General features: G+C 37.4%; 1 protein-coding gene across 1 annotated transcript; it reads right to left on the bottom strand.

The window, feature by feature from the left end:
• Positions 1-6966: 6966 nt before the first annotated feature.
• LOC108994545 (alpha-xylosidase 1-like) lies at positions 6967-12550 on the bottom strand. The gene is made up of 4 exons (XM_018969787.2): positions 12512-12550; positions 12232-12480; positions 10001-10683; positions 6967-8909 (listed from the first exon to the last, which is right to left on the bottom strand). Exons 2-4 carry the CDS (start codon positions 12465-12467, stop codon positions 7030-7032), a joined length of 2799 nt encoding a protein of 932 aa, XP_018825332.2. The 5' UTR covers positions 12468-12480; positions 12512-12550; the 3' UTR covers positions 6967-7029.
• Positions 12551-16743: the final 4193 nt, after the last annotated feature.

The following is a 16743-nucleotide window of genomic DNA, read 5'->3' as shown; positions in this document are numbered from 1 at the left end:
CTCCCAATATTTAAGCTCTGTTTACAAAACCAACAACTCCAACTCTAACTCCTTATCAAAATGCAATTGAAGTTGGAAATCTACCTGTTCAATCCTCTCCTCAATCTCCTTAATAGTATTATTAACATGCCCAAAGACATGCCTATTCCAACCTTTCAGAAATACTTTTAACTTCTTCAACTCTGTAGCAAGCTTAATTAAACCAAGCTCCAACATAGGCTCTTTCCAAACCGAAACCACTCCCTCATGAAAAAAAGGATGCTGCAACCACATATTCTGAAATCTAAAGGAAGTCGGACCATACATTTCCTCAACTTTCAACCCCTGAATCAACATAGGAGTATGATCCGAAGATTTCCAAGATAAGTACTCCATATAGGCCGATGGATACTCTCTAAAAAAATCAGCATTCATGAGTGCTCTGTCCAGCCGAGCCCTGATTCTGGCACACCCCTATTGGCCATTACACCAAGACATCTTGTGGCCTCTAACCGGAAGATCTAATAAACCACAGCAGTCTAGACATTTTGTGAAGTCCCCCATTGCCACCAAAGGTCTCGGATTTCCACCAACCCTCTCCCCTTCATTACGGATGATGTTGAAATTGCCCACAACCAACCATAGAATGCTCGCATTCCACAAAGTTTTCCGTGCACCACCTTCAATAGAAATAGTGAGCAATTGATCCGACATATCCACAATGTTCACCCTCAAATCATCATGCCATAATAACCATAGTTTACCACCCATCGCAACATTAGAACCAAAATTCTTAAAACCCAAGTAATTCGTCAAATTGGGAAGCTTATCCTCCCCTGCAAATGGTTCTGCAATAGAAACAATCGATACTTTTGACTTCAAAACCAAACTTTTAAGTCGACACTTTGATGTACCTACACCCCGCACGTTCCACACTAGAACCTTATCAATCATAAATTCATTTTTGAGGGGCGGGATAACACTCGCTGAGAATTACGTAAAACCATACCATCTCTATTCTTCGAGTGAACCCGAGAACACCTTGCTTCACTTTCAAAACGATAACCCTTCTCTTTTGCAAATTGAGTAAGCAAAACATTTTCATCATGGTCTAACATTTGGTCCTCCTCCACTACGTAGTCCAAACCCGCACCCTCCAGCGCCAGTAGGTCATCTACAACCCTAGAAGAACCTCATTCCTCCCAAGCCAATCTATTACCACCATCGAACATTAGGAAATCAACTACAGGAGAGAAGTTGTGAACTTTTAAAGGAGACTCAACAGTCTCTACAATCTCACCAAATTCTTTCGAATTACCCCTTCCATCAACACCCTCTTCCCTCCAACTAACCCCCTCCATCTGCGGAGGCACCCCCAACACCAACAACAAATGATTATCATAAGCTGGTAACATCTCATCATTCCTCTCCTTTGTCGTACTTTGACCCAAAACAATATCCTGCACCTTCTCCACACCCTCCAGCATACTCGTTTGGCCTTGCTCAGCCTCGACTGTAGTAGTCTGCTGTTGCACCATCGACTGTTGCACCACGGTGCCTTCAGAACCTTTTTTCCACGCCACACTTCATTATTCCCTCCCTAATTACCGACGTCCCTCTTCTCCTTTTTTTTCCTAACTGTTATTTGTTGGCCCATTCTGCACACCACTTTCGTATGCCCCCGACGGCGACACTTAGAGTAATAAAAACCTAATTTTTCATACTTCATTGATTGCCATATTGTTTTGTTAGCCACCACAATAGGAAAACCCTGCACCAGTTCAGCCGACAAATCAATCTCCACACAAACACGGGCCCTCGTTGGACGAGTACAAGACAAAGTAGCGTTATCCGTTCCTAAATAACTCCCAAACCGACTAGCTTGAATTTGAAGACAATCCCTATGATACAAGTGCATCGGTAAACTTGGGAAAAAAATTCATTGTGCCACCATAGACAGTTTCGCATTCAGATCAAAATCCTTAGTCCATTGAAAAATACAAAAACTACACCCATTGATCACACGGCCTTCTCTTGCCCACCCATGCACAAAGTCACGCTCACTAACCATCTGAACCAAAACATGATAGCCATCCATAAAACTCACCGTTGGAATATTAACCAGACCCCAAGTTTTCACAATCGCCAATCTCACTGAATCAATAGAAGGTCGAGTATGTAAAAATTTCAAAACTAAGGCAAAATGAAAGTCCTCTACCACTTTATTCATCTCAGCCTCTGTTAAAACAAATCCAAATTCACCATCCACATCCACTGGGAAACGGATCGGCATCTTAAAAGCCGATGTAGTGTTCAGACTAGCCAACGCCTGCATGCAAGACTTATGAGGAATCCCACCACCCTTCTCACCTAGAGAACCACCAACCATAACATCCAGGAAAGCCCACCCAAACACCGTCAACGTCGGAGGGCCCAAAGGCACCGTCATGAGGCGTAAACCCTAGAGGGCCAAGTCTCAAAACGAGAAAACAGAAACTCCTTGAAAGATAGAGCGTTTAGGTGTGATAATCGTTTTTAAACATCAAAATGCATAAGATTCCTTTTGCTTATGCATTTTGATGTTTAATGGTAGAGTCAACAATATATTTGTTTAAGACGATCTTTCTAGTTATTGGATGATTCAGTTCAGTTTGATAACCAATGGTGTAACAAAATATAAATCTTTGTGTCCAATGTTAGAGATGGCCCTTGTCTTTTGATTTCTCATGGCTGCTAAGTACGTATCACATGAATGAAAACGAGGTTTTTGTTTTGTATGAGATTTTTAATCTTTATACTTTTGACTTTGATCTAATCAGTCATTTCGTTAATAATATGTAATTAGTTTATTTAAAATATTACATTAGCACTAGTCACAAAGTGCAATGTATCATTTAAAAAAAAAGTTAAATATAAAGAATCATTTAAAATATAAAATAAAAAGAATAGACAGTTTATGTGGCGGCCAAGGCTATTCTTGGGTCGCCAAGGTAGTTTATGTGGAGTCAACTCGCCTAATTTTTTCTTAAGTATTTTATATTTAACTTTTTATTTTTTAATGACATGTGGCACTCAGAGATTGGTATTGACAATGTATTTTAATAGATTATTATGTAATTACTAAAGAAATGATTGATTTGATCAAACTTGAAAATACATGGGGTAAAAAAATTTAAAATTAAAATATATGGACTTATTTATCCAAAAAGCAAACCACGTGAATTATTTTAATATTAACCATTTTTTATAATTTGTGATAAACAAAACTTAAAATATGATCATTTGGATAATTATTGAGTAATAAATTGGTATCTTCATCCACTCTTTGTTAACTTTTTAATAGAAAATAATGACATTGTTGAGGACGTGTTTCACCGCCACCACCAAACGGTCGCGTGCAACCAAAGAATAAAGCGGCTTAGTGGTTCGAGGGAACGTCTCTAATGCCTAAGTCAGTAATAGTATAAGAGTAAATGTATAAAGTAGCCAAAAAATCCCTCTCCTCTTTGTTACCTCTTGTAGGCTATTTATAGAAATTATTTCCTTGGAACGATAGAGTTCAATTTGACTTGTAAAATATTTTCCTTATAAGAGTTTGACCTAACTTCTTTGCCTTAGCTAGTAGCTAAAGTGTGGCGAGAGGGACTTACAGTAGGCATGCAAAATAATTTGGGAGAGAAACTTATAGTGGGTGAGTGAGTACACAGGGGCTGGCGAGGAGTTTTTGGTAAGTGAAAGCTTGGTCGACACGGGGCGGCGAGGCTTGTTGTTGCATGCTCGTTGGCCGCCACAAGTACTAGCGGCAGATTGTTGCTTGCCCGTGATACCTATTGATTTACTTACGAAAGTGCACATAACCGCCATTATATCTTCTTAAATTACTATCTTGTCTTAACTCCCATTGGTCTCTCTTCGTCTTTTGACCCCCATCTCAGTCTTTCCTCTGTCCTCCTTTCAGTTCCTGCTCATCAATTCCTTCTGGTTGGGTGGTCAAGGCGATAAGGGTGTCTTCAGCATTAACAAAATCGTCAGCCCAAGTGGAAGGGATTTTCCTGGCCAGCTCGGCCATGAAAGGGCTCATTGGCAAAATACCTCCCAGCCAGGCTGCTAGTATGATTTTCTCGTCTTGATCACTGGCTGTCATCTTCTTTTTATTGAACGTGTTAAATATGCTTTCAGATTTGCATCCTCTCTTTGATTGACAGTTAATAAGTTGTAGTGTACCAAACCATCTTCTCGCTGATCCCTTTAGAGTCAAAGGAAAAGCCATACACGCAATTTCTCATAGGAACCCGTGAAGCGTCATATGGGCTTTAAAAGTCTCAAGATGCTCCACGGGATCTTTTGAGCCGTCATACAAGTCTACCGACGAGACCTTGAACTTTAGAGGCAGAGGCATCGCCATAATTTTAGCAGAGAGCGGTAGATTTGTGCTGAACAACAATTGATCAACCGAAGAGGATGTTCTTATCTTCTTGGCCATCTCCTCATATTTATCCATCAGGTTGTGCACGTCGTGGTGCAGCTTATTCGTTTCCTCGTCCTCCTGGTGGCCTTTGCCAATACCCAAACTGTTTGCCTCCATCTCTACCCTGTCAACCTAACTGGGTGTCATGTCCTCTCCTGACGACCCGTTTCATGACTTGTGAGCCTCATTCTCCTTTCGCAGTGAGTCAACCTCTGTGGTGAGTTTCTTTATTACCTCCTCCATTTCCATAAGTCTCTCCTTTATGTTTTGTGAAGTTTCTCCCTGATCTCTAGTTGTCTGAGACCGTGTGGTGATGGACATGTGAAAAGTACGCTAAGTGTGAGACTAAAAGATCCCACAGAAGACGCCAACTATTGAGGACATGTTTCACCGCCACCATCGAACGGTTGCATGCAACCAAAGAATAAAGCAGTTTGGGGGTTCGAGGAAAAGCCTCCAATGCCTAAGTCAGTAATAGTATAAGAGTAAATGTATAAAGTAGCCAAAAAATTCCCCTCCTCTTTGTTACCTCTTGTAGGCTATTTATAGAGGTTATTTCCTTGGAACAATAGAGTTCAATTTGCCTTGTGAAGCCTTTTTCCTTTCGAGAGTCTGAGCTAACTTCTTTGTCTTATCTCTTATACCTTATCTATTTGCTTTATCTCTTCCTTTAATGATATGTTTCCAAAGGGTTTGACCCAGTCAATTTAGTCCCTAATAGGCATGATATCTGCTTGTTATATCCTGACCAATGAATTGGGAAGACATAAGAAACGGAATTGAAAAGTTTTTGAAGATGCAGATCTACGGCTTTCCAAGCTGTAATTCGTTATTTTCTCATGTATCTTTTACATTTTATATTATTTCTTTTGTTTTAAGTTCAAATTAAAAAATAATCATATAGTCTCTTGGATTTTTATTCATAGAGTATGTCCTCTACTTTGTCTTAAACAGAGTGTGAAGTTGTTTAATTTTGTCTTAGGACAGAGTGTTGTCTCTCAGACGTTTTGTTTGTAGAGAGTTACAACAATAGACTAGACCATGTCAGTCACAAAGAAATTTGTGTATTGGGGAGCCTTAAAAGTAGTAGTTGGCTTGTATTCTGTATGTATCAGGTCAACATTGTAATGTCTTATTATAAATGAATGGAGTTTGTTCTACCTTTAAAAAAAAAAAAAAAAATTGAAGAGAGAAATAAAAATCTAAAATCAAATAATTAAAATTAAAATGGTTATGTGGTATAGTATTTTTTTAGAAACAAATTTTGGTTGCTAACTATGTATTTTTTACGCGTCCTTGTATTATTAAAAAATTGGACCGAGTGACCAATATTTAACATGGTGATTAACTCATAGATCAATTTTAGATTTTTTTTTTTTTTTTAGAAATGATATTTGCGTCATAGTGTGCGTAAGTTTTGCACACTCATTTTTTTCATGGATAAATTTTTGTGGATAAATCTGAAATCCACATAATCGATCCCATTTTTTTTTCGATGGAGCTCGAAGCTTGCACCGCCTTCTGACTATATCTAGGATTACCTTTTTTTTTTTTTTTTTTTATAATATCCGAAGAACCAATCTGTAAGTAAAAATAAGACAAACCAAAAGGAACAATATACAATAATTGTCTTATGTTTGGATTCTATGTAACAATTAGCAGTAAAATAAGACAAACCCGAAGACATGCCACTTGAACTTGTCCCCATCAGACAGATTTCCCAAGATTCATTGATGGATTCTACCCGTGAGGAAGGATTTTGGTCCCTCCACTGCCATTAATTGCCGAGCATGTCACCAAATATGGTCCCAAACTTTGGTTCACTGACCCAATGGCTCTGCTAAAATAAATTCTCATTTCTCACCGTGGAATGTGGACGAGTCACAAAACCAAATAGCCCATGAATGCCCACAAATCAAACATTCCAATATGTCACCAGATAAAAGAAGGAAAAAAAAAATCAAAAGAATTAAAAATTTATTTATCATGCTTCCCTTGTCTATCTTGAATTTGTCTATCCATGTCAAGAATGATTCAGAAAGGCATATCATTTTTCAAAACTGAACGTTTGGGGCCACATCTCTTGGTGAAAGCTAGCTATTTAACTAGTTCTGTGTAGAGAAATTTTTAAGAATGCGGTGCATGAGACCAAGATTAATTTACTCTACAAAGGTGAGTCCGAAGGACCTTGTCTTTGAGTCACTCATAGTTTGACATTTATTAGATTTTGGATTTGAACTAGAATATAGATTTATCTTAAACTATTACTATTAATCGCCTAAAGATTCATTGAATTCCCTAATGGACTTGTGGTCTAAGTTATAGTTCAAACTTGACTTGAACGAACGCTTGTGACTTATTATCATCTAGATTCCTTCTGCTCGATTCTCAGTTGATAGAGTGCTATTATGGTCATATGGAAGTTCGTCATGTCATGGACATGCATGCACGTTTCGACAGATGTATCTGCGCTTACTTGACAGATGAATCTACATTTGTAAGTGGGTGAGATTCAGAGAGAGAAGAAGGGCAGCTGCAATTGAGTTACTCGTATGGAAATGGGAAAAGAAATCATCTAATCCTCAAATTTTGTTCCCCATTTTCCAGGAAATGGCAAAGTTCTTGCCTACGGAAACTGTCAAGCCTTTAATCTCTATCATCACAATCTTCTTCTTATCCTCTCCATCGTCTAGCTCCTCCAGGAACTTCTGCTCTGTTATGTTCATCTTTATGTTTGAATCACCCGTCACAGCGTTTCCATCTATCTCAAGTGAAGATGCCTCTCCACTTCCATCCAATCCCAGCACTGAAATCTTCTCTATATGCCAACCCCTACCCAAAGCAAACGTGCTCTCCTGGACTTCTGACCACACCTTCGCATTTCCCTTTGTAATTGTTCCATAGAAATCAATATAGGTGGAATACCCGTTTCCAAGTTTCATATCTGGAAGCTCATCCTCATCAAGGAAAAGGTTTCCTTTGGCTTCTCCTTCAGTAGTTCCTGCTGGGAAGGTAACGACCAGGCTAAAAGGTGTCATTCTAGCTTCCTTTGAAATTAGGCCACCCTGCTGCATTGGTAGGATGGTATTCTGATACAAATGCACATTAACTACGTTCAAAGGTGCATCTAGTGTAACATAGCGCCCTTCTTTCGATGCAATGATTTGTGTCATATTAAACAAACTGTACCAACTACCTGGGGGGAACAGTGCTTTGACCTCTGACTTCCCTTGCTCAAGAACTGGTGATACCATGAGACCGCTCCCCAGCAAGAACTGGGTGCTCAACCCATAACACTCGGTGTAACTTGGGAATGAGAAGAAAAGTGGCCTGGCTATTGGCGCTCCACTAATATGAGCCTCGTAGTTCAAGGTATATAGATATGGCAGGAGCTTATACCTCATACCCAGTGCATTTCGAGCAGACTTGGCGACTGACTCCCATTGATAAAGCTCCTGACGTGGGGAATAGTAGTTTGCATGATCCCTTGAGAATGGGTAGAAAGCACCAACTTCAATCCAGCGGTTGCAAAGCTCTTCAGTAGGAGCTGGATAGAACCCACATATATCTGAACCAACCATTGGCACCCCAAATATACCAAAATTGAGTACAGTGGAAATTGAATACCGCAAATCTTCCCAAGTTCCCTTGTTATCACCCGTCCAATGGGCGGCGTATTTACCCGACCCAACATAAGTTGAACGAGATAATATGAATGGCCGCTTGCCCTCAAGTCCTTGGAGGGCTTTGTGAGTTGCAACCGCTTGAGAGAAACCATAGAGACTGTGAGCATCGTATTCCAAAATGCCATTGTAGTGAGTTGCACTAGTGGCTATGGTTTTAAACCCTATAGGCACCTGCAAACCTGATGCATTTATTTTGTAAGGAGGATCATCCCATCTTGTCTTTGTAATGTTCTTGCAGTCCAAGCAGCATATCCAACCAGGTCCTGTACCAGATGGGCACTGCTTGCCCTCAGGGATTTTGCACTTTCCAGAACAGAAATTCGAAACTTCATTCATGTCAATCCATAGACCATCAATGGGAACAAGTTCATGAAAGCGGTGGATTTCATCACCCCACCATGAAACAGTTTTTGGATTAAGGAAGTCTGGGAAGTTTACAGCCCCCGGCCAAACTTGAGCTAAGAAGGGTTCACCCTCATACTTGATGAAAACATCATTGGCGATGGCCCTTTGATAAACGCCATAACTGGAATTAACAGCAATTCCTGGATCATTAATGACAATGTACTTCATACCTATGCTATGTATTTTGTCTAGGAATGCCAAAAGCTTTGGACGAGGGTAGTTGGTGGGATTGAGGGTGAAGTCCTTTTTTCCATCCATGTGATCATCATCATTCCAAATCACATCCAGTGGGATTCTGGCCTTTTTGTAGTTCTCAACAACATCTTCAAGTACAGATAAATTATGGTAACCCCATCTGCATTGGTGGAACCCTGTAACATCATATATGAACAAGAAATTAATAAGATGAACCATACTCTAAAATAGGAGGGCAAGACTATTATGTTAAAAAGAAAACATTACTATCAAAACTGACACATTGGGAGTTTGCTTGACAAACTCAAAAAATCAGTACAGGTTGTTTTTTAATTTATTTTGAAAAGAAAATGAACTCGATTCTCAAATAGATTTGAGTTTGTATGTAAATATACACGAAACTTATTGCACACATACATGCGACATGTCTAAATGCAGAATAAGCAAATAACACACGAGACTACATATATAATTTAAGGTCAGTATGGATGAAATGAAGAGATTGACTTGAAAAGGATTGCCATCAACATAGCAAGATAAAAGAGATTTGCTTATGAAACAAGAAGTAACGAAAAGATGAAGAGCAGGCGTACCCATTCCTGTTATTTTCTATTTTGGTTCAATCTTGCAACGTTAGTTATGGTGGTAACAAAAAAGAGATCGAAACAAAGTTGGTAAAGAGAGACAGAGGAGATTTATAGTTACTTTATCTAACTGAAATAATTAGCAGGTTGAAAAGCAAGAATATGGAGAAGTAAAAGAAACAAATGAACAACATCAATAGATGTAGGAAGGAGAACAGGTAAGTCCAATCGCAATGAATATAAAGGCTAGATATGAACTGAACTTCATCAACAAACAAAAGTGAAAGTACTTGTAATCAATTAGGAAATATGGCAATTTTTACAGACCTATTATCATTATTTGTTTTGGTACATCTTCCCTCGTATAATAAATATTCCCTCCATATCTTCCATAATGTGAAGAAGGATCCTTTCATGTCCTGATCTTATAACTAGATCATTCACTTACATCAATAAATCTAATTGATTAAACTAATCACAAAACGGTAAAAGCACGGAACAACTGACTCAAAACAATGCCACAAGCCACAATCCAAAAGAACCACTTTCCGCCTATGATAGGAATAAGGTGACCCTCTAACTAAAATGACCATAATATTAATTCTAACTGTATGAATTATCCACAGAAGTAAGCTGATGCACAAGGAAGTAAGGAATCGAAAAGGGTGAGAATTTGATCGTACCAAGAGACCAGTAAGGCATTGGAGCTGGTCTGCCAACGAAGGAAGTGTACTGATCAACCACACTCAAAGGAGTAGGCCCAGCAAAGAAGTAAAAATCGAAGACACCCCCAATAACCTTGTACGTCAAAGATGTCCCCCTGTAAAACACATCCATCCCATTGCTGTTCAACAACAGAACCGCGTGTGCATATGGCCTTCCTCCATCGTTCCTGAGATCCATGTACACCGGGTGCGACCCATATAGATCAGTGTTAAGATTGATGGCCGATACATCGGTGGTGTACAAAGTATACGGATCATTTGGATACAGCTTGATGCCGTGGGGCTGAGAGTTCTCTCCCAGGCCGTAAAGCGAGGCGTCTTTGGGTAACTTGGTGGAAATCTCGAGGTATTGGTCCTTAAACACCAAGTTGCCAAATGGGTCGGATGCATCAGAGCTTGAGTCGAAGAGGGTTTGCCCATTTGATTTCCTCTTCACTGCGAATCCAAATGGGTCCTTGGTGTAGCTGAAGATGAGCTCTGGGCCGGAATACTCTGACGCAGTGATCGAACTCTTTCTAGACTTCCCAATGGTTTGCTTCAGCTTTGGAGGTTGCTCTCTGGGCAACAGATCGTAAGGAACCTCCCATCTCTGCTTCTCTGCGTCAGTGATATGTACCCTTAATCGGTCCTGAGCCTCGTGCCTGTACGCACATTCAAGAAAGGAACTATTCAAGAGCCTGTTTGCTCTTTTGGAAGCCTTTAATTTAGGTCGACACAAAAAAAATTAAAAGAAAATATTAAAATATTTTTAAAATATAATTTTTTAATATAATTTTTATTTTTAAATTTTAAAAAAATGAATTATTTTTTCAATTTTATTTTAAAATTTGAGAAAATTATAATGATTAGATAAAAAATTAAATATTTAAAATTAAAATTCTTTTGTATTTAAATAATATTTAAATAGTGAAATAAAATGAGAATTAAAATTTGTTTAAGATATTTTCATAGGCCAATAACATTTATTTCATAAATAATAAAAAATTTGTTAGTAATCACGTGATTTTATCAGGTTGAGATTCTTCGCTGTTTGTGTATTTTATTTAGAGGAAATACATCTTATGCTATATATAACACGTTTTCTATTAGGTCCCTTACCTATAAATTTCATCCATCACAATCTTTTGAGATCACATGAAAAATTATTATTTTTATTAACAAAATAGAGAAAATAAAGAGAGACAAAACCAAGCCCCCAAAAGGAGTACATAAGAAAGAAAAAAAAAATTATAATACTTTTCTAATTCTTTTCACTTTTTAAAAAGAATTATGAAAAGTATTATACATTTTTTTTTATTTAACTCGCAAAAATGAGATTTTATGATTTATGAAAGACTTGGAAAAGCCTAAGGAAAATGTTAGTATGCTGTTTAAGTTTGTTCCCTCATTTTACCATTTATGTATTTAATTTTTTTCATTTAATGATTAAGAAAGTAATTTTTAGTATATTAGGATATTTTTTTATTTTTTTATTTTTAAATATATTAAAACATATTAAAAATGAAAAAAAATAAAAATAAAAAAGTAACTTTGTGCTAGCAGGCACGCCCAACGGTCAAAGCTGATCAGCACACTAAAAGCCTAAAAAGTAGGTTGTATGAATGTTTTGTATTCGAAGACATCATAGAATATATATAAGGGCGGAACTAATTTGAGGTAGAAATCCTCCAGAGTGTACCAATAAAATGAATGGTCCGGTAAATACTTTAGTTACAAAAAAATTTAACAAAAATAAATTTACAAACTGATATGACTTAATGTAGTACGATAGATTATAAAATTATTTTTATTATAAAATAAATCTAATATACGGAATCTCTTTATGAATGCAATTAACACACATGACCTGCGATTAATCAATCCAACTTCTAATATTTGATAATTTACTTGCTTTATGCAGAAATGCTCCAAAAGAAAACATCACAAGTTTGGATTAGGAAACCTGTTTGAGGTCATGTTATTGCTACTAATGCCTAAAGCCTGGAAACAGAGTTTGAAGTGTGGAAATATCATCATCTTTATCACTCGTGGCTCTACATTTTTTTTTTTATTTTGGAAAGATGTTTTGTTCAGAGAGATCGAGCTACATATAATATCTGAAAACAAACAAACAAACAGGTGTGTGTATGTGATAATGTGAGTGCAACATAGAAAGAAAAACAGTATTGTATTGGAGGAGCAGTACGTACTTGACAAAGAGCTGCAATTGAGGGATATCAGGACCGTAGATTTGGTTCTTCTGGATGACTTGGAGAAGACCCAGAATGCCACCATCAGGGGTGTTCTCGATGGAGATCAGACGGTAGCCATTGCCAATCTTGGTTGGTGGAATGGAGGTGGAGAATGAGAAGTCTACTCCCGCTGCTGCAAAAAGGACAAAAACTAGCACGAGAGTTGAAGAAGGTAGTGAGGTTGGAGAAACCATTGGTGACTTACTACTGTGAAAGAGTGTCTCTTAGAACTGTTGGATGGAAATTTGGATACAGCTTGATGTTTGGTATAAAAAGGAAGACAAAGAAAGAGTACTGCTGAAAAGTGTGATCAGAGAGATGCTTGTGCGTGAGGTATACGAGGAGTCCACTTTGTTGGCATGTAATGATGCTTGCAGTCCCGTGATGAGTGATGTGTGGGGCCACGCATTCGTATAAATTAACATTATGTTTATATAGATTATACTTTTTTTTTTTAAATAATTACGTAGTATTTACACATTTCATAATTTTATATAGAATTAATCATTACAATAGTAATGAAGTGAATTTAAATCATTCTACTACTCAAACATTAAAACTAAAGAGTAATGCTACATACAGTCGTAGAGTGCGTAAGCATCATACATTTACTTTGAAAAAGAATGGAGTCTATAATTAAAAAATAATTTTTTTTCATATAGATCCTGTATTTATTTATTTTTTTTAAAATGATTATATGATGCTTGCATATTCATGACTGTAACTATCATTTTTCAAAACAAAGTTAAAAAAAAAAAGAATGACATGCACATGACCGGTGTCCTGTATAGGATTGGGGCAACCTTAATTAGGGGTATTATCACGGTGTGTGGTCCAACAGCTTTTTATCCCTTTGCTGACCATTGGCCACTAAGAGCGAAATGGTCTTTTGATGAACAGCCACTCTTGCAACACAATTTAGACTGTGTTTAGATGTTTTTACATAATTTAAGTTGAGATGTGTTTGAATATAAATAAATTGATATATATATATATTTAAATATATGAAATAGATTGAGAAGAGTTTAAATTTTTTATGATAAATTAGAAAAGTAATGAATCTCATTAATAATTGATTTGGAATGAGTTAAAATCACTCCAACAATCAAAAGTTACCAAATCTTGGGGCAGCGATTGGGATGTGCATTAGGGTTGCATGACTGTATTCTCTCCAAAATATTCATCCCTTTAGTCCCTTGGAAAGAAAAAGATATTTAATTTATATATGTATGCGTGTTATAGGGATAAAACTCAATTATAAGTTTCGTAAAGAAAAAGTGAGGATGTGACAAAGTGATGATAAAAGCACAAGGATCAACACATGAAAAACAGCCGTACAAGGGAGGGCACGACATAAAGCCCCCTCACTTGGCCAACTACACCATCTTCATCTTATCTCTCACTTCTTTTTCTGTTGAAATTGTAATAGAAAGCTTGAGAGATTGTACAAATCATCATACATTGTGGATTCTCTTCCCTATGAATGTAGGCTTTAGTCCATATCATGGATGGGCCTCACAACCATCATCATTGCAAGTTGTGGGTCAAGCAACCATACTATTGCATCTAAAGTTTCGTTTATTTTCACAATTCGTTTTAACTTATTTAATCTCATCTCATTTTATTTAATTATTATAATTTTTTTAAATTTTTATATAAAATAAAATAAATAATTCAAAATTTTAAATCTTAAAATAAAAATATATATTCTAATAATATTTTATTCAACTTTTAACTTTTATCTTAATTCATTTCATTTACAAAAACACATGAAACCTAAGAAAATTTATCGATTGTTTGGCGCTGTTTGTGGAAACGATTTGTCGCTCTCCAAAAAAAAAAACGTCGTCTCGCCCACAAGGCCGCCCTAGCTCTCCATGAAAACTGATTAGTCTTCTAGTTACCTTCTCTTTAACGTCAAATAGTAGCACTGAATAATATGAGTTTTGTTATGTACAAACAAGTTTGCGTACTAATCTGCGTATTAATGTTGTTGTCTTCATATTTTAAATTTAAATTAGCACTATTTCAATAAAATCTATTTTCTGACCAATCATATTGAATGAGTGCGCTTATTAGTACGCAGAATCGTTTACAATTAAATTTTTTGAAATAATATACCCAGAGCAATTCATATACATCTTGCCAATTGCTGTGTGACAACTAGTTTGCATGAGAAGTGCATAGTGCATGCACCTACTTAATGGAATGGTTGGCAGGCACAATAGTCGTTAGCACCCTAGTTTTTCCTGATAAAAGCTTGAAGATCGAGCCACTCGACTCAGGTTGGCATCTATTACACTCATGATTCGGAGTACTTACACTAACAAACTTGATTTAAGGTAGACTTTTCTATAAAGCGCTCGGGCACCCAAGGATCTTAACAAAGCAACAACGACGTGGCCTGTGACCCTCAAGCCATATTCGGGCACCCTAAATTCTTAACAAAGGTACAACAATTGAATCACCCTCGAGTTACACTTGGACACCTTGAGATATCTTCAAAGCGCCAACAGTAGCGTGATCCTTGAGCCATGCTCGAGCATCTTGGATTCACCGCAAAGCTCAAAAGGCAGGGTATAGTGACAGCTTGAGCCGTGGTCGCACACCTCGGATTATCAACAAAGCTCTAATGAAGGGGTGGCAATCAACCGGCCTGGTTCAAACAAACCAAGATCTTTACAAAGTGCCAAATGCGCAGTGACTCTCGGGCTATGCTTGGGCATCCTGAAATTGCCACAAACCCAAGCAGCAGGGTGACTTTTAAGCCAATCTTGGGCACTCTCAGTTCTTCATCATTAAAATGAGCCTCCAAGCTCTGTAACGCTCCCGTACGTAGGTTTCCTCAAGGAACAATCCTCCAGGCTTTGCAACCATCCCTCATGAGTTTCGTCAGGAAATGAGAATCCGGGTTCTGCAACAACCTCTTGCGGGTCTCATTCGAGAATGAGCTGCCAAGCTTTGCAACCTTCGAACGCAAGTCTCCTCCAGGAATGAGCCTCGAGGCTTATAACTGACTTGCATGGGTCCCCTCTGAGAACAAGGCGATGAGCTTCACAAGTGCCTAGACTGGTTTTCTAGCTTATGGACTCCATTACCAATAGCAATAGAAGAACATATCTTAATCCTTTTACAATCAAAGAACAACCCTTAATCCACCAACAACTTAAGAACAACCCTCTTTGAACCAACCTCAGAGAGCTATAATCATTGCGCACTAATTGTACCTAAGATCTAAGGAACCATCACCTTCAGTTTAAGGGGCATTTAACAATAACAAAAACTAAAACTGCTGAATTGGTGACTTAATTTCCTATTGAAAATGTCATTCAAGATATTTGACTTGATTGTGGCTCGATTTTGGCTTAAGCAAACTTCAAGCAAATTGTTCGTTCGATGCACTCTCGACACTCCACTTGAGTAAATGTTAAGAATACCTAATTCATGCATCGTTATATATATATATAAACGTATTTTTGTAAGGAAAAATGAAGTGAGTGAGGTCAGAAAAGAGAGATAAGTCCTTTGTGATATTTGATAGCTCATTGAGTGCATTGGAACTTTAGAATTGAGGAGTGATTTGTGATACCTCTCTTGTACTCTATCTTTGTTAGTGAATTACTTTGAAGATCGACTTTGCTAGGAGACGTAGGCTATCATTTGAAGTTGAACCATTAAATCTTGATGTCTTTGTGTGATTGTTGATCTTCATTTTTGTTTTGACTCTGATTTGCTTCCACTATTACTTTCTTTGCATTTAGTTTGTCTCTAAATCTCCATTCGATCCCAACATTAACAAACGCCCATATGATACGACCCTAACTTCACACCAACCACAAGTTATGCCTTTTCACATTCATGAAGGTCGAATTTCCTCGAGGCATCCTCGGAGACTTCGATAGCATTGTGCGACAATAGAATCCAGGGACAGGGATTATAATTGACATTTTAAGATCCTCAATGCTTCCCTGTGAGACAACTTGGCATGAAGATTACGGGATAATTGGAGATGAAACCAAATCGTAAGCTCAGCCTATGCAATATTGAAAGTCAGGTTTTGCTACTCATCATCTCTGTACACCACATACTACATTTATTTTATTTTATTTTATTTTTTAAATTTTGTTTAGTTTTATTCTTCTTAAACTAATTAAATTTTTTTACTCATCATCCATACATCATATATTTACTAAAAAATATTAAAAATTATATTTAGTGTTAGATAATAGATATAGAAATGATGAGTAAAATTTTTCGTTGAAAGCCTCCCCAAAGGAAACCCTACGCTCGTAAGGATCACAACAAGAAGCTGGCAAGAAAGACGAAAAGGACAAGGGTAGCAGCTGGACTAAAGAGGGACGTACACCACGACATAGAGTAGGGTTTCCTTCACTTTGGGTAACCAGACCAACTTCACCATCTCTCCCTTCTTTCTCCATGCAAACTGTAACCAAAGAACTTAATTGAGAG

Source organism: Juglans regia, chromosome 6 (genome assembly GCF_001411555.2).
Source record: "Juglans regia cultivar Chandler chromosome 6, Walnut 2.0, whole genome shotgun sequence".
Taxonomy (NCBI): Eukaryota; Viridiplantae; Streptophyta; class Magnoliopsida; order Fagales; family Juglandaceae; genus Juglans; species Juglans regia.
Note: the sequence above shows the minus strand (reverse complement) of the source record. Positions and strands in the feature narration are given on the sequence as shown.

Excerpts from the sequence above, each read along its gene's own strand:
- LOC108994545 (XM_018969787.2), bottom strand. The coding sequence starts at position 12,467 with ATGGTTTCTCCAACCTCACTACCTTCTTCAACTCTCGTGCTAGTTTTT. Across the intron at positions 10,684-12,231 it reads CAATTGCAGCTCTTTGTCAA|GCACGAGGCTCAGGACCGAT; the intron begins GTACGTACTGCT and ends ATGTGCGTACAG. Across the intron at positions 8,910-10,000 it reads AATGCCTTACTGGTCTCTTG|GGTTCCACCAATGCAGATGG; the intron begins GTACGATCAAAT and ends ATGATGTTACAG.